A 22202-nucleotide genomic window follows, 5' to 3' on the forward strand; every position below is an offset into this window, starting at 1 on the left:
CACCACGCAAGCGCTCCAGGCGTTCATGGTCCATCCTCAGCAACGTCTCTCCGGAATCCATTTCTCTGTCCTCCGCTTCCCTTAATCCATCGCAGGCAGCGGAAGGGGATCTCTCAGAGGATTGTTCCGTACCAGGGTTGCAGGTGGAGCGCTCATCCAAGATAGCGGCTAAAGTGGATAGCCTGATTACCGTTGTAAAAGATAACTTTAATATATCTGAAGAGAGTTCCTCTGTCGATCAGGATATGCGCTCCTTAGGCGTGCTCCTAAGCTCTTTTCCAGGCACTAGGAGCTTGAGGAAGCGCTTTTCCCTGGAATGGGAAAAGCTTGACTGACGTCCTGCTAAATTGAAAGGCTTTAATGTTTTATACCCTTTACTGCAGGATTTGATCCAGAAGTGGTCTGTTCCCCCTATGGTGGACCGGTCGATTGCCCGCTTATCCAAGCATACCACCATTCTGGTTGAGGATGTCGCATCATTTTCTGACCCGCATGGTAGGAAGATGGAATCCCTTTACAAGGCGATTTTTGAATCTGTTGGTTCTGCTCTGTGACCGGTTTTCGCAGCAACATGGGTATGTCACAATATTGTCGCATGGGCCAAACAGCTTCAAGAGTTACTTCCTGCGGACATCTCTTCACAAGCGTAGACGCTTCTCGCGCAACTAGAGGTAGGCGGCAGTTTTGCCTGTGAGGCCACCCTAGATGCCGCGTTACTGTTAGGATGTGCCTCGGCGTCTACAGTGATTGGACGTTGCATGCTTTGGCTAAAGGCATTGGATGCAGACATCGCTTAAGAAAAACCCAAGTAATCTTCCCTTCCTGGGCTTCTGCTTGTTCGGAGACAAGCTGGACAAGATTATTGCGGAGGCCACAGGGGGCAAAAGCACTCTGTTACCTCAAAACACTATTAAGCCTCACCCAAAGACAACACGTCCTTTCGTTCCTTTCATCGCTCTAGCCCGCGATCAGCATATGTGTTTCTTCCAGTGGCAAAGCATCAAGTTCTAAACCTTCGCCAACGGCGCTCCGTTTCTATCCGGCATGCGATGAGTCTTAGGCTTCATTGGGGCGTGCTTTCTGGGCAATACCCTTCGTGCAGTTTTACTCTTTGGAACAAGCTACCCACTCCGGGTCCAGACGGACAACGCAAAGGCCGTCGCATAGATCAAACAATAAGGCAGAACCCGCAGCACTCAGGCGATGGCAGAGACAGCCCGCATCGTATCCTGGGCCGAGCTCAATGTGCCGGCGATATTGGCAGTACACATACCCAAAGTGGACAATTGGGTCGATGACTACCTGAGCAGGCCGATAGTAGATCCAGGTGAATGGGGATGTCCAGATGTCTTTTTAGCAACTTTGTCATTATTGGGGACGGCTAGACATGGACCTCGTTGCCTCCAGGCTCAACTGCAAGATCTTGCAGTTCGTATCGAGGTCCCAGGACCCTCGGACCTTAGCAGTCGACGCTCTCGTTATCCTGTGGTCCGGGTTCCAGTTCCCATTTGGTTCCAGTTTCAGTTACCACCATTCCTTCTGTTACACACGGTCATTAAGAAAATCAAGAGGAAACACATTCTGGTCCTGCTCATCGCTTCGGATTGGCCACTTCCGACATGGTACGCCAAATTAACGGATCTGCTCGTCGACGTCCTGTGGCATCTTCCGCTCCGCGAAGATCTCTTCCAAGGGCTCCTCTTCCACCAGCATTTACCAATGCTGCGTTTGATGGCGTGGAAGTTAAATCTGCGGTGTTGAGAGCTGGATGATTCACCGATCTGGTTATCCACACTATGATTTGGGTGTGAAAACAGTCCTCTTTGAAGATTTACTATTCTGTCTGGAGGGGCTTCTTCGCCTGGTGCGAACGTCAATCAGTGCATCCCATGCAGTTCTCACTCCTAAGGATCCTCGCCTTCTTGCAAATCAGGTTAGAGTTTGGACTCAGTCTCAGCTCTCTTAAGGGCCATGTGTCGACCACTGACGACTCTTCCACCAGTCCGCACCTTCATACAGGGGGTGGCGCATATGGCTCCGCCATACCGTTCACCTCTTCCGGCGTGGGATCTCAATTTGGTATTGCATGCTCTACAACGACATCCCTTTGAACCCCTTGAAGAAGCGTCACCTTGCATGATAACCTTTAAGGTGGTGTTCCTGGTGGCCATCACCTTCATTCGGAGGGTGTCGGTATTGACGGCACTCTCAGCTGTTTCACCGTTCGTGGTTTTTTTTTATCAGGACTAAGTGGTCTTGCATCCAAATCCTTCCTTTTTACCAAAGGTGCTTTCGGCCTTCCACCTCAATGAGGACATTATGTTGCCCTCCTATTGTCCGCATCCGGTGCATCGCACGGAGACAACCCTTCACAAGCTAGATCTCAACCGAGCTCTGAGAATTTACTTGGCACAGACAGCCTCGTACCGGCGTTCGGACGCCCTGTTTGTGCTTCCCGAGGGAGCACGTCGTGGTTAAGCCTCCTCCAAGGGCACGATTTCGCGCTGGATTCGTTCGGTGGTGGCTGAGGCCTATTGGGCCAAGGGCCAGATTCCCCCCTTGTGAGTGACTGCTCACTCGACGAGGGCTGTGGGAGCATCTTGGGCAGTGCGCCATGGGGCGTCTGCTGTGCAGGTGTTTAAGGCGGCTACATGGTCCTCTATGCACACCTTCACCAAATTTTGCAGGGTGCATGTGGCGGCATCGGCTGATTTTGCCCTCGGCCACAAGGTTCCACAATCAGCTGTGGTCTGACAGCGTCCGCCTAACTCCCACTTAAGGGAATGGCTCGTGTACGTCCCACTGTATCCTGCATCACCAATATTCCTGACAAGAAAATGGGATTTTTTACTTACCGTAAAATCCTTTTCTTGACCCAGGGTATCGGGGATACAGCACCCTCCCTTTATTGTGTTACCAGGTTATGTGGCTCCCTGTTGGAGTCATCGGTTCTTAGATTTTACATGATGTTACTAGTATCATGCTGTTCTGTACTGTGTTATTGTGTTTCATGGCTTTTGGTTGGGCTTCTCTGCTAGGACTCCTACCACTGCTTGCTGACAAGCTGACCTTATCCAGCAAGGCAGCAAGGGGTATAGCTGACAGGGGGAGTCAACTTTTGTTCCAGCTATATGTTGCCTCCCAATGGCACCTACTACCCTCTGTACCCTGTATCCCCGATATCCTGGTCAAGAAAGGAATTTTACAGTAAGTAAAAAATCTGTTTTCTCAGAATAAACACCCCTCTAATACGAACCTCACATGCTCGCCTCCAGGACCTCTCCAAAGCTGCATCCGTGCTCTGGAATGCACTACCCCATAACATCCACCGAAAACAGACATATAATTACTGATACAGGAAGGCAGATATCTGCACCACCTCAGCATGCAGGCAGCCCTTTCTGTGATACACCGCATAACAGCTGGCCTATCCCCGACGCACGGAACTACAGACGCGCCCTGAAAACGCACCTCTTCAAAGAAGCATATCAAATCTCCTGATCTAATCGCCCCCCCCCCCCCCTACAGCACAGGCCTGGACTATTGTCTGCCTAGCCACCCCACATTGCCTACTGTGCACAGCTCCTGCCCCTGTACCTCCTTGTTGTGTGTAAGCCTGTTGGCGCAGCCCCCCACCCCTATCGTTTCCCACTAATTTTGACTACTATAAGGGCTCCCACCCACTTGCCTTTTTTTCATGCGTTATAGCTTGCCTTTTTTTCATGCGTTATAGCTTGCCTTTTTTTCATGCGTTATAGCTTGCCTTTTTTTCATGCGTTATAGCTTGCTTTTTTTTCACGCGTTACAGCTTGTCTTTTTTTCAAGCGATTGTCAATGGGACTTTGCAAGTTGGTGCGTTTTTAACATTAGAAAGTCCCACTGACAATCGCGTGAAAAAAAAGCAGCAATATAGCATGAAAAAAAGGCAAGCTATAACGCGTGAAAAAAACGCAAGTGTGCAGGAGCCCATATGGCATGAAAAAAAAGCAAGCTATAACGCGTGAAAAAAAGGCAAGTGGGTGGGAGCCCTAAGTGACTGTTGTATTGTTTCTGTTCTATGTTTTGAAAGCCCTGTGAAATAGGTTGGCACTATACAAATAAAGATTTTTTATTATTCTCTCGTTCAACACTTCTCTTGCTGTTGTCCTCTCTCTCCTACGCAGCGGATATCGATTCTCAGAAACCATCTTTCAAACGCCATCATGTGACAAGTAATGCAGAGAGCAAAGATGAGAGTGGCGAAGGTGTGCCATTGTGTAAAAGTGTGTGGTGTTTAAAACTATGTGTTTCAAGAGACAAAGAAGGGTATAGACTATATACATCACCTACAGAACTAATATTGTGATCCGTTCAGAAACCAGGAGTGTGGAGGGAGCAGTCAGCGGTGCACCTATAGTACCTGTAGAGTGAGCAGTCAGCGGTGCAGCTATAGTACCTGTAGAGGGAACAATCAGGGGTGCAGCTATAGGGGGTGTAGAGGAAGCAGTCAGTGCTGCAGTTAAAAGCGGTGAAGAGGGAGTGGTTAGCACTGCAGCTTTAAGCAGTGAAGAGGGAGCAGTCAGCACTGCAGCTTTAAGCAGTGAAGAGTGAACAGTCAGCGGTGCAGCTATAGGGGGTGTAGAGTGAGCAGTCAGCGGTGCAGCTATAGGGGGTGTAGAGTGAGCAGTCAGCGGTGCAGCTATAGGGGGTGTAGAGTGAACAGTCAGCGGTGCAGCTATAGGGGGTGTAGAGTGAGCAGTCAGCGGTGCAGCTATAGGGGGTTGTAGAGTGAGCAGTCAGCGGTGCAGCTATAGGGGGTTGTAGAGTGAGCAGTCAGCGGTGCAGCTATAGGGGGTTGTAGAGTGAGCAGTCAGCGGTGCAGCTATAGGGGGTTGTAGAGTGAGCAGTCAGCGGTGCAGCTATAGGGGGTTGTAGAGCGAGCAGTCAGCGGTGCAGCTATAGGGGGTTGTAGAGCGAGCAGTCAGCGGTGCAGCTATAGGGGGTTGTAGAGTGAGCAGTTAGCGGTGCAGCTATAGGGGGTTGTAGAGTGAGCAGTCAGCGGTGCAGCTATAGGGGGTTGTAGAGTGAGCAGTCAGTGGTGCAGCTATAGGGGGTGTAGAATGAGCAGCCAGCGGTGCAGCTATAGGGGGTGTAGAGTGAGCAGTCAGCGCTGCAGCTATAGGAGGTATAGAGGGAACACTCAATGGTGCAGCTATAGGGGGTGATTAGTGAGTAGTCAGCAGTGCAGCTATAGGAGTGTAGCGGGAGCAGTCAGCGGTGTCGCTATAGGGGGTCTAGAGTGAGCAGCCAGCGGAGCAGCTATAGGGGGTTAAAGAGGGAGCAGTCAGCTGTGTAGCTTCAGGAGGTATAGAGGGAGCAGTCAACGGTGCAGCTATAGGGCGTGGAGAGAGAGCAGTCCGCAGTGCAGCTATAGGGGGTTAAAGAGGGAGCAGTCAGCGGTGTAGCTTCAGGAGCTATAGAGGGAGCTATAGGAGGAATAGAGGGAGCAGCTAGCGGTGCAGCTATAGAAGTGTAGAGGGAGCAGTCAGCGGTGCCGCTATAGGGGGTGTAGGGGGAGCAGTCAGCGGTGCCGCTATAGGGTGTGTAGGGGGAGCAGTCAGCGGTGCCGCTATAGGGGGTGTAGGGGGAGCAGTCAGCGGTGCCGCTATAGGGGGTGTAGAGTGAGCAGTCAGCGGTGCAGCTATAGGGGGTGTAGAGTGAGCAGTCAGCGGTGCAGCTATAGGAGGTATAGAGGGAACACTCAATGGTGCAGCTATAGGGGGTGATTAGTGAGTAGTCAGCGGTGCAGCTATAGGGGGTGATTAGTGAGTAGTCAGCAGTGTAGCTATAGGAGTGTAGCGGGAGCAGTCAGCGGTGTCGCTATAGGGGGTCTAGAGTGAACAGTCAGCGGTGTAGAGTGAGCAGCCAGCGGAGCAGCTATAGGGGGTTAAAGAGGGAGCAGTCAGCTGTGTAGCTTCAGGAGGTATAGAGGGAGCAGTCAACGGTGCAGCTATAGGGCGTGGAGAAAGAGCAGTCCGCAGTGCAGCTATAGGGGGTTAAAGAGGGAGCAGTCAGCGGTGTAGCTTCAGGAGCTATAGGAGGAATAGAGGGAGCAGCTAGCGGTGCAGCTATAGAAGTGTAGAGGGAGCAGTCAGCGGTGCCGCTATAAGGGGTGTAGGGGGAGCAGTCAGCGGTGCCGCTATAGGGGGTGTAGGGGGAGCAGTCAGCGGTGCCGCTATAGGGGGTGTAGAGTGAGCAGTCAGCGGTGCCGCTATTGGGGGTGTAGAGTGAGCAGTCAGCGGTGCAGCTATAGGGGGTGTAGGGTGAGCAGTCAGCGGTGCAGCTATAGGGGGTGTAGAGTGAGCAGTCAGCGGTGCAGCTATAGGGGGTGTAGAGTGAGCAGTCAGCGGTGCAGCTATAGGGGGTGTAGAGTGAGCAGTCAGCGGTGCAGCTATAGGGGGTGTAGAGTGAGCAGTCAGCGATGCAGCTATAGGGGGTGTAGAGTGAGCAGTCAGCGGTGCAGCTATAGGGGGTGTAGAGTGAGCAGTCAGCGGTGCAGCTATAGTGGGTTAAAGAGGGAGCAGTCGGCGGTGTAGCTTCAGGAGGTATAGAGGGAGCAGTCAGCGGTGCAGCTATAGGGGGTGTAGAGTGAGCAGTCAGCGGTGCAGCTATAGGGGGTGTAGAGTGAGCAGTCAGCGGTGCAGCTATAGGGGGTGTAGAGTGAGCAGTCAGCGGTGCAGCTATAGGGGGTGTAGAGTGAGCAGTCAGCGGTGCAGCTATAGGGGGTGTAGAGTGAGCAGTCAGCGGTGCAGCTATAGGGGGTGTAGAGTGAGCAGTCAGCGGTGCAGCTATAGTGGGTTAAAGAGGGAGCAGTCGGCGGTGTAGCTTCAGGAGGTATAGAGGGAGCAGTCAACGGTGCAGCTATAGGGGGTGGAGAGAGCAGTCCGCAGTGCAGCTATAGGGGGTTAAAGAGGGAGCAGTCAGCGGTGTAGCTTCAGGAGCTATAGAGGGAGCTATAGGAGGAATAGAGGGAGCAGCTAGCGGTGCAGCTATAGAAGTGTAGAGGGAGCAGTCAGCGGTGCCGCTATAGGGGGTGTAGGGGGAGCAGTCAGCGGTGCCGCTATAGGGGGTGTAGGGGGAGCAGTCAGCGGTGCCGCTATAGGGGGTGTAGGGGGAGCAGTCAGCGGTGCCGCTATAGGGGGTGTAGAGTGAGCAGTCAGCGGTGCCGCTATAGGGGGTGTAGAGTGAGCAGTCAGCGGTGCCGCTATAGGGGGTGTAGAGTGAGCAGTCAGCGGTGCCGCTATAGGGGGTGTAGAGTGAGCAGTCAGCGGTGCCGCTATAGGGGGTGTAGAGTGAGCAGTCAGCGGTGCCGCTATAGGGGGTGTAGAGTGAGCAGTCAGCGGTGCAGCTATAGGGGGTGTAGAGTGAGCAGTCAGCGGTGCAGCTATAGGGGGTGTAGAGTGAGCAGTCAGCGGTGCAGCTATAGGGGGTGTAGAGTGAGCAGTCAGCGGTGCAGCTATAGGGGGTGTAGAGTGAGCAGTCAGCGGTGCAGCTATAGGGGGTGTAGAGTGAGCAGTCAGCGGTGCAGCTATAGGGGGTGTAGAGTGAGCAGTCAGCGGTGCAGCTATAGGGGGTGTAGAGTGAGCAGTCAGCGGTGCAGCTATAGGGGGTGTAGAGTGAGCAGTCAGCGGTGCAGCTATAGGGGGTGTAGAGTGAGCAGTCAGCGGTGCAGCTATAGGGGGTGTAGAGTGAGCAGTCAGCGGTGCAGCTATAGGGGGTGTAGAGTGAGCAGTCAGCGGTGCAGCTATAGGGGGTGTAGAGTGAGCAGTCAGCGGTGCAGCTATAGGGGGTGTAGAGTGAGCAGTCAGCGGTGCAGCTATAGGGGGTGTAGAGTGAGCAGTCAGCGGTGCAGCTATAGGGGGTGTAGAGTGAGCAGTCAGCGGTGCAGCTATAGGGGGTGTAGAGTGAGCAGTCAGCGGTGCAGCTATAGGGGGTGTAGAGTGAGCAGTCAGCGGTGCAGCTATAGGGGGTGTAGAGTGAGCAGTCAGCGGTGCAGCTATAGGGGGTGTAGAGTGAGCAGTCAGCGGTGCAGCTATAGGGGGTGTAGAGTGAGCAGTCAGCGGTGCAGCTATAGGGGGTGTAGAGTGAGCTGTCAGCGGTGCAGCTATAGGGGGGGTAGAGGGAGCTGTCAGCGGTGCAGCTATAGGGGGGGTAGAGGGAGCTGTCAGTGCTGCAAATATAGGGGGAGTAGAGGTGGCGGTCAGCGCTACAGCTATAGGGGTTGATCCTGAAGGGCCCCTTTCCCAGATAAGTCAAGCAGTTTGATACACAATAGAGATGAGTGTTGCAGATCAGTTGCCCCTCTGACGTCTAGCGTAGCCCTTTCACCTCCTTGCTGATGGGTTTAGTTCTAACTGACTAATGTAGATTATTGATTATCTGTCGTCTCTCGGATAATTACGTCTTTTTCAGAGCTTCTCCCCTGACAAGGACGGCGAATCCTCGCCCCAGGCAGTTCAGCAATGATCCCTGACTAGCGCTACCTTTTGATATCCGTTTGCGGCTTTGCTTTTTGAAGTTGTTGCTTTTATAAATTTTGTCACCCGGCGGATGCGTCTGTGACATATTTTTTTGCCGATATTGACTGAAGTGTGAGGTTGTGGCATTTGTCACCCCCGAGCTGTTCTTCAGCTAGCATAGGGTAATTCTGCACATCATGGCCGCCTCCCGCCATCTGTCCATCCAGTCAGAGTCGCCATTCAGGAGCCTTGGAAAGGTGGATGAGAATTCCTGTGGGAGTGGTAATGGCGGCCATGTTGGAAGTCACCAATCTTGGCCATGACTAGAGATGGAAAGGCTTGAAAAAAGACAGAAAAATTTTGGGGAAAAAATGTGTTATTTTTTATTTCCATATTTATCATTGGAAAAGAACATATTCTACACACTCCCCCCCCCCCCCCCCCCCCCCCCCAATTTTTCAGTTTTTTTCTCTAGGCCTTCCCATCTCTACTCCTAACGCAGTTAGAACTGGTGATCAGGTGATTCCGGACTGTGTTTAGGGGTCCTGTAGGTGGTCTCTAGCGAGATGCGCTGGTGAGCTGATGAACTTTTAACGGCACGCGTACGTGGCTGAACTTTACTTGTAGCTGAAAGCGCCACTCTGCACTCATTCTAGTCTGCTTATGGGCCTGTTAACTTTTGTTCCTAAGGCCTCCCTCAGCAGCGTTTTCAGCCCTGTGCTAAACGCTGTACAAGGCTCCCATTAGTTTCAATGGGGCTGCTCACACAAGGCTGAAAACGCTGTGTTTTGAAAGCGTTGCATGTTCTATTCTTGGGCGTTTTCAGCTGAGTCTCCCATTGAAATGAATGGGCAGCGTTTTCAGTTGTGCTGAAAACACAGCGTTTTACAAAAGCCCTGTGTGAGGGAGGCCTTAAGGTTCAAGTGACTTTCGTTGTCACATTACAAGAGCATAACTCGCAGACAGCGGTATAAGGACTCATGGTCTGCCAGGCGAATTTGAGATGTTAAAGACCTCTGGGGGACATATAATGTGTTGGAGACATTACTGGCCGCACTCTGGGGGACATATAATGTGTTGGAGACATTACTGGCCACACTCTGGGGGACGCATATTTAGGCCTCATGTCCACGGGCTAAGGCCTCATGTCCACGGGCAAAAGAAGAATTAAAATCCGCAGCGGATTTTAACTCTTCTGCCCGCGGATCCGCACCCCATAGGGATGCATTGACCACCCGCGGGTAGATAAATACCCGCGGATGGGCAATAAAAATTAATTTAAAAAAAATGGAGCATGTAAAAAAAAGTGACATTCTCCATAAGAATATATGGAAAATAAGAATAACTTACCCACAGCGGATCGGGCACGTCTTCTCTTCCTCACGGCCGGATCTTCTTGCTTTGGCCCGGCGGATGTGCCCGGCGCATGCGCGCGGCACGCTGCCGACGTGCCGAGTACATCCACCGGCCGAAGAAAGAAGATCTGGCCGTGAAGAAGAGAAGACGTGCCCGGTCCGCTGCGGGTAAGTTAATTCTTCTTTTTAGCGCTCATGTCCGCGGGGCAGGAGGGACCCGCTACGGATTCTCCATGGAGAATCCGTAGCGGGCCTGATTTTCCCCGTGGACATGAGGCCTTAGGATTTCTGCCGCAGTTCAGTAGCGCTGCTGATTAGAGCGACCTGATTGGCTCTTCGGCACCACGTGACTACACAGCGTGCACCTGGATTGCCTTCAGCAGCCGCACACTACACTTAAGCAGCACGGGGTTAGGGGTTAGGGTTAGGGTTCAGGGTTAGGTTTAGGTAACCCTAAACCTAACCCCGTGCTGCTTAAGTGTAGTGTGTAGTGCACAGCTGCTGAAGGCAATCCGCGTGCACGCTGTGTAGTCACATGGTGCCGAAGAGCCAATCAGGTAGCTCTAATCAGCAGCGCTACTGAACTGCGGCTGAAATCCTAAATATGCCTGGGGGATATATAATACGGTATGTTGTAGACGTCACTTAGAGCCTCCTGTGGTGCAGAGTGTAAGCTCTCGCTCACAACTTGAAGATTGCAAGTTCAATCCCCACATGGTTCAGGTAGCTGGCTCAAGGGTGACTTTTCCAAGGGAAGCCTTCTATCCTTCTGAGGTCAGTAAAATGAGTACTCAGCTTGGTGGGGGGTAATAAATTACCTGAAAGCGCTGCGGAATAAGTTGGCACTATACAAATAACAAGGTTTACTGGCTGCACTCTGGGGGACATATAATGTCACAGCTTGTCCCATCTATTACTGCTGACAACCATTATCCTGTCTGATAGGTAGTCACAGCCCCGCCCGCTGCTGATGACATCACCGATGTTGGTAGTAAAGTAATTAGACGGTCGGATGCTTTCATTTTTTAAGGCCAGACGGGCTTTTGTATGGGAATCGCTCGCAGTGAAACGGAGCAGACCAACGAAAAACGTCTTAAGGGGAAAACAGTAGGGGGACAGCAGATCGCAACAGATCGGTGGGGGAAGCAGATCGCAACAGATCGCTAGGGGGAAGCCGCTCGCAGCAGATCGCTAGGGGGAAGCCGCTCGCAGCAGATCGCTAGGGGGAAGCCGCTCGCAGCAGATCGCTAGGGGGAAGCCGCTCGCAGCAGATCGCTAGGGGGAAGCCGCTCGCAGCAGATCGCTAGGGGGAAGCCGCTCGCAGCAGATCGCTAGGGGGAAGCCGCTCGCAGCAGATCGCTAGGGGGAAGCCGCTCGCAGCAGATCGCTAGGGGGAAGCCGCTCGCAGCAGATCGCTAGGGGGAAGCCGCTCGCAGCAGATCGCTAGGGGGAAGCCGCTCGCAGCAGATCGCTAGGGGGAAGCCGCTCGCAGCAGATCGCTAGGGGGAAGCCGCTCGCAGCAGATCGCTAGGGGGAAGCCGCTCGCAGCAGATCGCTAGGGGGAAGCCGCTCGCAGCAGATCGCTAGGGGGAAGCCGCTCGCAGCAGATCGCTAGGGGGAAGCCAATCGCAGCAGATCGCTAGGGGGAAGCCAATCGCAGCAGATCGCTAGGGGGAAGCCAATCGCAGCAGATCGCTAGGGGGAAGCCAATCGCAGCAGATCGCTAGGGGGAAGCCAATCGCAGCAGATCGCTAGGGGGAAGCAGATCGCTAGGGGGAAGCCGATCGCAGCAGATCGCTAGAGGGAAGCCGATCGCAGCAACTCGCTAGAGGGAAGCCGATCGCAGCAGATCGCTAGGGGGAAGCCGATCGCAGCAGATCGCTAGGGGGAAGCCGATCGCAGCAGATCGCTAGGGGGAAGCCGATCGCAGCAGATCGCTAGGTGGAAGCCGATCGCAGCAGATCACTAGGGGGAAGCAGATTACTCTCTGCTGCAGCAGAGCGTTGTGCGGCTTGCTTTCTGTAGGAGTATACGATTGGGAAATACAGGAGATCCTGGATTTTTTTTTTTTAATTACAGTTTTTGGGAAACGAATAAAAGAAAAATAGCAATTCTTATGTTAGTTTTTATGTCTTTTTTACGACCTTCAACTTGTGTGATAAATTACACAATGTCCTAATTGGCCGGGATGTTACCAATGCAGTAATATTCTTGTGCTCTTTACGAATACATATATTTGGTATTTTATCCATTTCTAAAAGGGTTTTGTGAGCAGAAATGTATTGGTTCGATCACTAGGATAATACATTGCATTACTTATGTATTGCATTTTACTAAGCCTATTAGACCATTGGTATGTTCGGATCGCTCTGCAGGGTGATGATGGGTGACAGGAGTAGCCCCTCCATCCTCATCATCTGCCTACATGCTACGGTTGCTATTGATTGTGGCATGTAAGAGGTTAATCTTCCGGGATGTGAGGTTTCTCCATCCCAGTGGTTAGAGCAGGAACCGGTCTGTCTGTAGTCTGCCAAACCACCGCCTTGAAGAGATGTATGTGCAGGTGTAAAGGTGTATTGGCCCTCACTAAGGGGTTAAATAAGAACATTTGTACGTAAAGGAGGGAGGAGCCTGTAGTTGTTATGAGGTCATGTAAAAGTGAGCCTGGGCAGATTGAGCGCAGCCCTGGAGGCACAGCAGTGGTGTGCGACTAGTGGTCAGCGCCTGCAGTCAGTTAACCCTGTGCATGAGCAGCGTCCTCGTGCTGTTTGGATTGCGAGTGTTGGCGATTTTAGTTGCAGTCCATGAATAACGCTGCGTATTCACGGACTGAGGGCGAGCACCCACTGGCGTTTTTTTACCTGCGTTTTGCGTTTTTCCTGCACAGGCATAGAGATAACATGTGTTCCTGTCCACTGGCGTTTTTTTTGCGTTGCGTTTGCGTTTTTAACATAGGAACTGTCAGTTGCATATGTGTCCTTATTTTTCTCCTAATGCACCCATGAAAGTCAATGAAAATAATGGAAAAGCCGCGAAAACGCCGCGAAAAACGCGCGGAAAAATCGCGGGAAACGCGGCGAAAACGCTGCGTTTTTTCCCCGCGGAAAACGCAAACGCCAGTGGGTGGTCGCCCTGAAGCTCTGTTTATTCAGTGCGAATTGTGGCCTTTCTTGTGTTTTTTTTTTTTTTTTTCCATGCGCAAAAATCTCGCAACCAGGTTCCACAGATACGCATGCATGATAATGATCTAGTTCTGTCCGTATTATGGTGCTGCGTGTTTTCTTCTCCCTCTTCTCGCGTGCACGTGTGGACATCCCAATGTATGTCTATGGGAGTTGTGCTCTCCATATGTATGTTGCACTAATACACCAGCGTGTACGTGGGGCTCATTCACACGGGTCTGTTCAGTTCTTGTCCGTGATACATGCAGCGTTTTCACGGAGAAGTCTGTGCAGATTCCCTTATTGAATTTTTTTGCACACGTCTTCATGCACACATGAAAAATGCCAGAAATCTTCAATGATTTAATGTGGATCCGCAGATATCGCCCATAGTCACTGCGCTTCTACAGTCACTTTAATGGGCTATTTTGGCACTGTTCTCTGATGATGACATCACTTTCATAAGGGATAGTCACAGTTCTGCCCCCTACTGATGACATCACTGCTATAATGAGGGAAAGTCACAGCCCCACCCCCTGCTGATGACATCACTAGTATAATGAGGGATAGTCACAGTCCTGCCCCCTGCTGATGATGTCACTCGTATAATAAGGGATAGTCAGAGTCCCTCCCCCTACTGATGACATCACTGGTATAATAAGGGATGTTATGCGTCTGTCCGTTGTGGCACAGTCAAGGTGAATACACAGAGTCGCTGCAAGACCGCCCCAGAACAAATGTGTAATCTGTGCTCCGGGGTCGTCTGCGCGGTGTGTGGGAGTTGATTGCTACAGCCCTAAAGTACTGTACATTTACCAATATGGTGGACTATTGTCCGTTTGCGTCAGCGTTACACCAAAGACGCCTTTCACATGCGCGCTGGAGGCTCTGTTCGCTGCTGCGCTATTTCATCTGGAACACTGAGCTGCGCAGCTCCGTACTGAATAGAATTCTTGTGGCGCTGTTTGGTTGCGGCTAATGCTGCGCCGCTTTGGCCTCAGAATGTGGAATAATAAGCGGATGGGTGGGGTCTGTGGCCTCTATCTTGTCCTGGTTCTGGCTGTTGCTCCTTGTTTATCAGCCACAGCTGAATGCTCGCAGCTGTCATTGCCTTCACACTGTGCACAGCTGAGGAGTTGTTACAGTGTGTCAGTCTGCAGTGCAGCATACAGTGTAACAAACCCTCAGAACAAGAGAGCGCTGTGCTGCTGCCCATCTCTAGTCCTGAGTGTTCGTTACAGTGTATCAGTGCAGCCGGAGGCCTGTGAACTTGCAGAGCATTGCAGACTGTAAGAATGTTCGCATTCACTGACAGCAAGCGGGAGGGCATGAAGGTCTGTAAAGTCCTTGCCTTCGACTTCCTGAGTACCGGCTCACACAAGGGCATCCTTGTCTGCAGCCCGCAGCGTGCTATTAATACCGTGTGAAGTTAGAGGCTCCTGCAGCCCCGCGCCTCCTCCTCACCCTCATAGAGACCCCTTATGTCTCTGGCCGGCCCGTGGACCCTTGTGCGCGTGTCTCTGGGTTGAGGCAGCCATATCTGAGGTCTCTACTGCGCCGATAACCACCAGTACAGAACAGGCCGATGGGTTGTCAGCTGCTCAATGCAGATATCTGACTTCTACTGCGGTGTCAGTCCTCACTGCAAGCACCGAAATTCTATTCATCAAACACTAATCTCCCAAATAATGTGTGCAGAACACAGGGGACGCCTGGAGGGGATTTCAGCTCTGCAGGTGACTGGAGGAGAACACATGATGTGACAGCTGAAGTGACTGCAGCTCTGGATGTGACTGGAGGATGAGACATGATGAAACAGCAGAATAGTGACTGGAGCATAAGATATGATATGACTGCAGCTCTGGTGGTGACTAGAGCGCTGTCTTTGCGCTTCTTTCATCACTATAGTGTTATTACTAATAATTAATAGTTTTACTTGGTGACATTTCAGGTTCTCGGACGTTGACGTACGTCCGGTATACTGCGCAATTGACAACCATCCCCGGAATGACACTTGGATGCCTGCAGCCCATTATAGAGTATTGTGTTCGGCTATAATAACCTTATTACGCTTCCCTCCATCCTGCACTCTTCTTTCTGTGACAACCAGTATGGCTGCCATGATAACCAACCCCACAGAGTTGTCACTCGGCTCTCGCGGAGGACACCCTGCATGTGTTCCCTGAGTGGTTTCCGTGCTTCTATTTCCTGACTTTCTGACAAGGCATGCTCCTTCGCATCAAATTGTCAGCTCCGCTGCCCAGAACCTCTGCGCTGTCATGTTTTACTGCAAACATTAGACGTAACCAATGTTAAACATTTCCGGTTTTGCTGGCAGCGCGGCCGCGGTCAGACGCGTTCACACCACACAGCCATTCCCGGGTTTATAAACAGATGGAAACATTTTGTTCAAAGACGAAATTTCACAATAACTCGCTGGAATTCTGTCAGTTTTAAGGAAGTTTATGTAAGGAGATTAGTAGTAAACGTGCGCCAGGCGCCTGCGAGGTTCTGAATGGAGAGGAGACGCATGTCCTGTGACGCAGACCCCTGCAGCTCCAATGGATGATGGGAGGAACAAAAAATGGTCTCTATGTCCGGTGATAAAGAAAGCTACCTAGACATAGAGTTATAGCATGAAATAGTGCATCAAAGCAGAAAGCAAAGAGTCACTCCATACCGCATGACTCATCACAGGGCCATGGTCCTCAAACTGGTGCATGAATATACTATAATACTGCCCCCTATGTACAAGAATATAACTACTATAATATTGCCCCCATGTACAAGAATATAACTACTATAATACTGCCCCCTGTGTACACGAATATAACTACTATAATACTGCCCATGTGTACAAGAATATAACTACTATAATACTGCCTGCTATGTACAAAAATATAACAACTATAATACTACCCCCAATGTACAAGAATATAACTACTATAAACCTGCTCCTATGTACAAGAATATAACTGCTATAATACTGCCCCCTATGTACAAGAATATATCTAATATAATACTGCCCCCTATGTACAAGAATATAACTACTACAATACTGCCCTCTATGTACAAGATTATAACAACTATAATACTGCCCCCTATGTACAAGAATAAAACCACTATCATACTGCTTCCTATGTACAAAAATATAACTACTGTAATACTGCTTTCTATTTACAAGCATATAACTACTATAATACTGCCTCCTATGTACAAGAACAGAATTACTGTAATACTGTCCTTATGTACAAGAATATAGCTACTATAAAACTTCCCCCTATGTAGAAGAATATAACTACTCTAATACTGCCCCCTATGTACAAGATTATAACTACTATAATACTGCTCCTATGTACAAGAATATAACTACTATAATACTGCCCCCTGTGTACAAGAATATAACTACTATAATACTGCACCTATGTACAAGAATATAACTACGATAATACTGCCCCCTGTGTACAAGAATATAACTACTATAATACTGCCCCCATGTACAAGAATATAACTACTATAATACTGCCCATGTGTACAAGAATTCAACTAGTATAATACTGCTTCTATGTACAAGAATATAACTACTATAATACTGCTCCCAATGTACAAGGATATTACTACTATAATACTGCCCCCAATGTACAAGAATATAACTACTATAATACTGCCCCCTATGTATAAGAATATAACTACTATAATACTGCCCCCTATGTACAAGAATATAACTACTATAATATTGCCCCCATGTACAAGAATATAACTACTATAATATTGCCCCCATGTACAAGAATATAACTACTATAATACTGCCCCCTGTGTACAAGAATATAACTACTATAATACTGCTCCTATGTACAAGAATATAACTACTATAATACTGCTCCCATGTACAAGAATATAACTACTGTAATACTGCTTTCTATTTACAAGCATATAACTACTATAATACTGCCCCCTATGTACAAGAATATAACTACTATAATATTGCCCCCATGTACAAGAATATAACTACTATAATACTGCCCCCTGTGTACAAGAATATAACTACTATAATACTGCCCTTCTGTACAAGAATATAACTACTATAATACTGCCACCATGTACAAGAATATAACTACTATAATACTGCCCATGTGTACAAGAATTCAACTACTATAATATTGCTCCTATGTACAAGAATATAACTGCAATAATACTGCCTCCTATGTACAAGAATATAACTACTATAATACTGCCCCCTATGTACAAGAATATAACTACTATAATACTGCTCCTATGTACAAGAATATAACTACTATAATACTGCCCCCTATGTATAAGAATATAACTACTATAGTACTGCCCCCTCTTAACAAGTTTATACATTTTTTTTTTATCCTGTATTATACTCCAGAGTGGCACTCGATATTCTGCTGGTGGAGTCATATGGTATTTTTGATTGCAGGTTAAGACGCCCTCGACCGCTATAAGCGCCTATTAAGTTGTACGGCTCCTCTGTCCGATATATATAATGTGGCGCCCGGTTAGCACAGTTCAGCCAGTGGAAGGCGCTGTAGGAGGAGTCCCAAGTACTGATGCCCTTTGTTGATCCTGTGTGCTGGTCAGCGGATTGTTCTTAATGGTTTACAGGATTTGTATAGTTTTCTTGTGATGGCACAGCAGATGGTGAAGGCAAGCTGTTCCAGCTGTCCACCGCATTGATCGGAGAGCAGTGTTCAGGGGTACCCGAGAGCCTGCCCCATTCAGAATAAACATGGCCATATTGGCTGTCACCTCCTGTGGGATCCATATTGGAGGCCATATTTGTTGTCACCTCCTGTGAGATGCATATTGGTGGCTATGTTGGTTGTCACCTCCTATAGGAACCCTACTAGTGGCCATATTGGTTGTCACCTCCTAAGGGAAACGTACTGGCAGCCATATTGGTTGTCACTTCCAGTAAGATCTGTCCTGGCAGCTATATTGGTTGTCACTTCCAGTGGTGCTGGAATGGCAGCCATGTTGGTTATCACTTCCTGTGGGCTCTGTACTAGCCATATTGGTTGGCACCTCCTGTGGGATCTGTATTGGTGGCCATATTGGTTGTCACCTCCTGTTGGATCTGTATTGGTGGCCATATTGGTTGTCGCCTCCTGTGGGATCTGTACTGATGACCATATTGGTTTCACTTCCAGTGGGATCTGTACTGGTGGCCATATTGGTTGTCACCTCCTGTGGGACTTGTATTGGTGGCCATATTGGTTGTCGCCTCCTGTGGGATCTGTTTTGGTGGCCATATTGGTTATCACCTCCTTTGGGATCTGTATTTGGCCATATTGATTGTCACCTATGGGAACCGTATTGGTGGCCAAATTGGCTGTCACCTTCTGTGAGATGTATACTGGCAGCCATTTTGGTTGTCTTCTGCTGTAGGATTTGTACTGGTGGCCAGATTAGTTGTCACCTCCTGTTTGATGTGTACTGGCATCCATATTGGTTGTCACTTTCAGTGGTATCTGTACTGGTAGCAGTGTTGATTGTCACATTTTGTGAGATCTGTACTTGTGGCCATATTGGTTGTCACCTCTTGTGGGTTCTGTACTGGCAGCAATATTGGTTGTCATCCGTTGTGATATCTGTATTTGCGGCCATACTTGCTGTCACCTCCTGTGGAATCTGTACTGCTGGCCATATTTTTACTGTCACCTCCTGTTGGATCTGTATTGGTAGCCATATTGGTTATCACCTCCTGTGGGATCTGTATTTGGCCATATTGATTGTCACCATTGGGAACCGTATTGGTGGCCAAATTGGTTGTCATCTTCTGCAAGATCTATACTGGCAGCCATTTTGGTTGTCTTCTGCTATAGGATCTGTACTGGTGGCCATATTGGTTGTCACCTCCTGTTTGTATACTGGCATACATATTGGTTGTCCCTTTCAGTGGTATCTGTACTGGTAGCCATGTTGATTGTCACATTTTGTGAGATCTGTACTTGTGGCCATATTGGTTGTCACCTCTTGTGGGTTCTGTACTGGCAGCCATATTGGTTGTCCCCCGTTGTGGTATCTGTATTAGCAGCCATATTTGCTGTCACTTCCTGTGGGATCTGTACTAGTGGCCATATTGGTTGTCACCTCCTGTGGGATCTGTGCTGGCAGCAGTATTGGTTGTCACCTCCTGAGGGATCTGTACTGGTGGCCATATTGGTCATGACATCCTGTGGGATCTGTACTGGTGGCCATGTTGGTCTTCACCTACTTTGGGATCTGTACTGGTGGCCATTTTGGTTGTCACTTCCTGTGGGATCTGTACTGGCTGCCATATTGGTTGTCACTTCCTGTGGGATCTGTACTGGCTGCCATATTGGTTGTCACTTCCTGTGGGATCTGTACTGGCTGCCATATTGGTTTTCACTTCCTCTGGGATCTCGACTGGAGGCCATATTGTCTACTACCCAGCTTTCCTGATCTTGTATATAACTTGGGAATGGCAGAATATAAAGCTTGTTAACTTGATGAGGACAATGACAGGGTTAATATTTGGGAGCTGTGACATCATGATCTGCTGATATATTGAGCACCTTTAAAAATGTTTTCCTTTGGCAAAATATTCCTGCTCTCTTACGTGTTCTATAGCTCTGTGTTGGTGCTCTCTCTTACGTGTTCTCCTATGACTCCGTGTTGGCGCTCTCTATTACGTGTTCTCCTGTGGCTCTGTGTCGGCACACTCTCTTACATGTACTGCTATAGCTCCATGTTCTCCTATTGCTCAAAATTGGCGCTCTCTATTACTTGTACTCCTATGGCTCCATGTTATCTCTCTGTTACGTGTTTTCCTATGGCTCCGTATTTGCTCTTTCTTACGTGTTCTCCTATGGCTCCATGTTCACTCTCTTCTGTGTCCTCCTGTGGCTCCATATTCTCTTGCGAGTGTTGACTCTCTGTCTTATGTGTTCTCTTATGGCTCTACGTTTGCTCTCTTTTATGTGTTCTCCTATGGCTCCAGGTTCGCCCTTTCTCACATGTGCTCCTATGGTTCCATGTTTGCTCTATCTTACATGTTCTCCCATGGCTCCGTGTTGGCACTCTCTCTTATGGCTTCATGTTTGCTCTCTCTTTTGTGTTCCCCTATGGCTCCATGTTCTCTTGTGACTCTGTGTTGGTGTGCTCTCTTACATGTTCTTCTATGGCTTAGTGTTAGCTCTTTTTATTACTTGTTCTCCTATAGCTCTGTGTTTGCGCTCTCCCTTACGTGTTCTTCTATGGCTCCGTGTTCGCTCTCTCGTTTATGTTCGACGCTCTCTCTCTCGTACGTGTTCTTCTATGGCTCCTTGTTGACACTCTCTCTTATGTGTTCTCCTATGGCACCGTATTCACGCTCTGTCTTATGAGTTTTCCTATGGCTTTAGGTTTGCTCTCTTACGTGTTCTTCTATGGCTCTATTCTGGCGCATTCTCTTACATGTACTCTTCTGGCTCCTTGTTTTCCTATGGCTCAGTGTTGGTGCTCTTTATTACTTGTTCTCCTAAGGCTCCGTGTTATGTGTTCTCCTATGGCTCTATGTTAGCTCTCTCTTACATGTTCTCCTAAGGCTCTGTGTTGGCACTCTCTCTTGTTCTCCTATGGCTAACTATTGGCTCTCTATTATGCTTTCTCCTATCGCTCCATTTTCTCCTGTGGCTCTGTGTTGGTGTACTCTCGTACATTTACTGCTATGGCTCCATGTTCTCCGATTGCTCAATGTTAGCGCTCTTTATTTCTTGTTCTCCTATGGCTCCATGTTCGCTCTCTTTTGTGTTCTCCTGTGGCTCCATGTTCTCTTGTGGCTCTGTGTTGGCACGCTCTCTTACATGTTCTCCTGTGACTCTGTGTTGGCGCGCTCTCTTACTTGTTCTCCTGTGACTCTGTGTTGGCGCGCTCTCTTACTTGTTTTCCTATGGCACCATGTTGACTCTCTGTCTTATGTGTTCTCCTATGGCTCCAGGTTCGCTCTTTCTTACATGTTCTCCCATGGCTCTGTGTTTGCTCTCTCTTTTGTGTTCCCCTATGGCTCCATGTTCTTTTGTGACTCTGTTGGCGTGCTCTCTTACATTTCTCCTATGGCTCAGTGTTGGCTCTTTTTTATTGTTCTCCTATAGCTCCATGTTGGTGCTCTCTCTTACGTGTACTCCTATGGCTCTGTGTTCGCTCTCTCGTTTATGTTTGACGCTCTCTCTCGTACGTGTTCTTCTATGGCTCCTTGTTGACACTCTCTCTTATGTGTTCCCCTGTGGCACCGTATTCACGCTCTGTCTTACGAGTTTTCCTATGGCTCTATGTTCGCTCTCTCTTACGTGTTCCTCTGCGGCTCTATGTTCTTCTGTGGCTCTATATTGGCGCATTCTCTTACATGTACTGTTTTGGCTTTTTGTTTTCATATGGCTTGGTGTTGGCGCTCTTTATTACTTGTTCTCCTAAGGCTCCGTGTTCGCTCCCGCTTACGTGTTTTCCTATGGCTCCAAGTTAGCTCTCACTTACATGTTCTCCTAAGGCTCTGTGTTGGCGCACTCTCTTGTTCTCCTGTGGCTCAGTATTGGCTCTCTTATGCGTTCTCCTATCACTCCACGTTCTCCTGTGGCTCTGTGTTGGCACACTCTCTTACATGTACTGCTATGGCTCCACGTTCTCCTATTGCTCAATGTTGACGCTCTTTATTGCTTTTTCTCCTATGGCTCTATGTTCGCCCTCTCTTATGTGTTCTCCTATGGCTCCACGTCCGCTTTCTTTTTTTGTATTCTGTGGCTCCATGTTCTCTTGTGACCCTGTGTTAGCGCACTCTCTTACATGTTCTCCTATGGCTCAGTATTGCTGCACTTTGTAACTTATTTTTCTATAGCTCAATGTTAGTGCACTTTCTTACAAGTTTTTCTATGGGTCTGTGTTGGCGCTCTCTCTTTTGTGTTCTATGGCTCCTTGTTGACGCTCTCTCTCTTACATGTTCTTCTATGGCTCCTTGTTGACACTCTCTCTTACGTGTTCTCTTATGGCTCTATGTTCACTCTCTCTTACGTGTTCTTCTATGGCTCCATGTTCTCCTGTGGCTCAGTGTTGACACTCTCTCTTACGTGTTCTCTTATGGACCTATGTTCACTCTCTCTTACGTGTTCTTCTATGGCTCCATGTTCTCCTGTGGCTCAGTGTTGGCGCGCTCTTTTACATGTTCTCCT

The 22202-nt window shown here is 49.1% G+C and overlaps 1 protein-coding gene across 2 annotated transcripts in view; it reads left to right on the forward strand.

The window, feature by feature from the left end:
• The window catches only part of PDE3A (phosphodiesterase 3A), a 142329-nt gene that overhangs the window by 21119 nt on the left and 99008 nt on the right, over positions 1-22202 (forward strand). Inside the window, exon 1 of one of the 2 annotated variants that reach the window (XM_066590729.1) lies at positions 4189-4244. The exons of the other annotated variant lie outside the window; for it this stretch is intronic. Coding sequence (XP_066446826.1) covers positions 4215-4244 — 30 coding nt within the window. The 5' untranslated portion in view covers positions 4189-4214. Of the gene's footprint in view, positions 1-4188; positions 4245-22202 lie in introns of those variants that run through there. 2 annotated transcript variants of the gene reach the window in all.

The sequence above is a fragment of the Eleutherodactylus coqui genome, chromosome 2, assembly GCF_035609145.1.
Source record: "Eleutherodactylus coqui strain aEleCoq1 chromosome 2, aEleCoq1.hap1, whole genome shotgun sequence".
Lineage (NCBI taxonomy): Eukaryota > Metazoa > Chordata > Amphibia > Anura > Eleutherodactylidae > Eleutherodactylus > Eleutherodactylus coqui.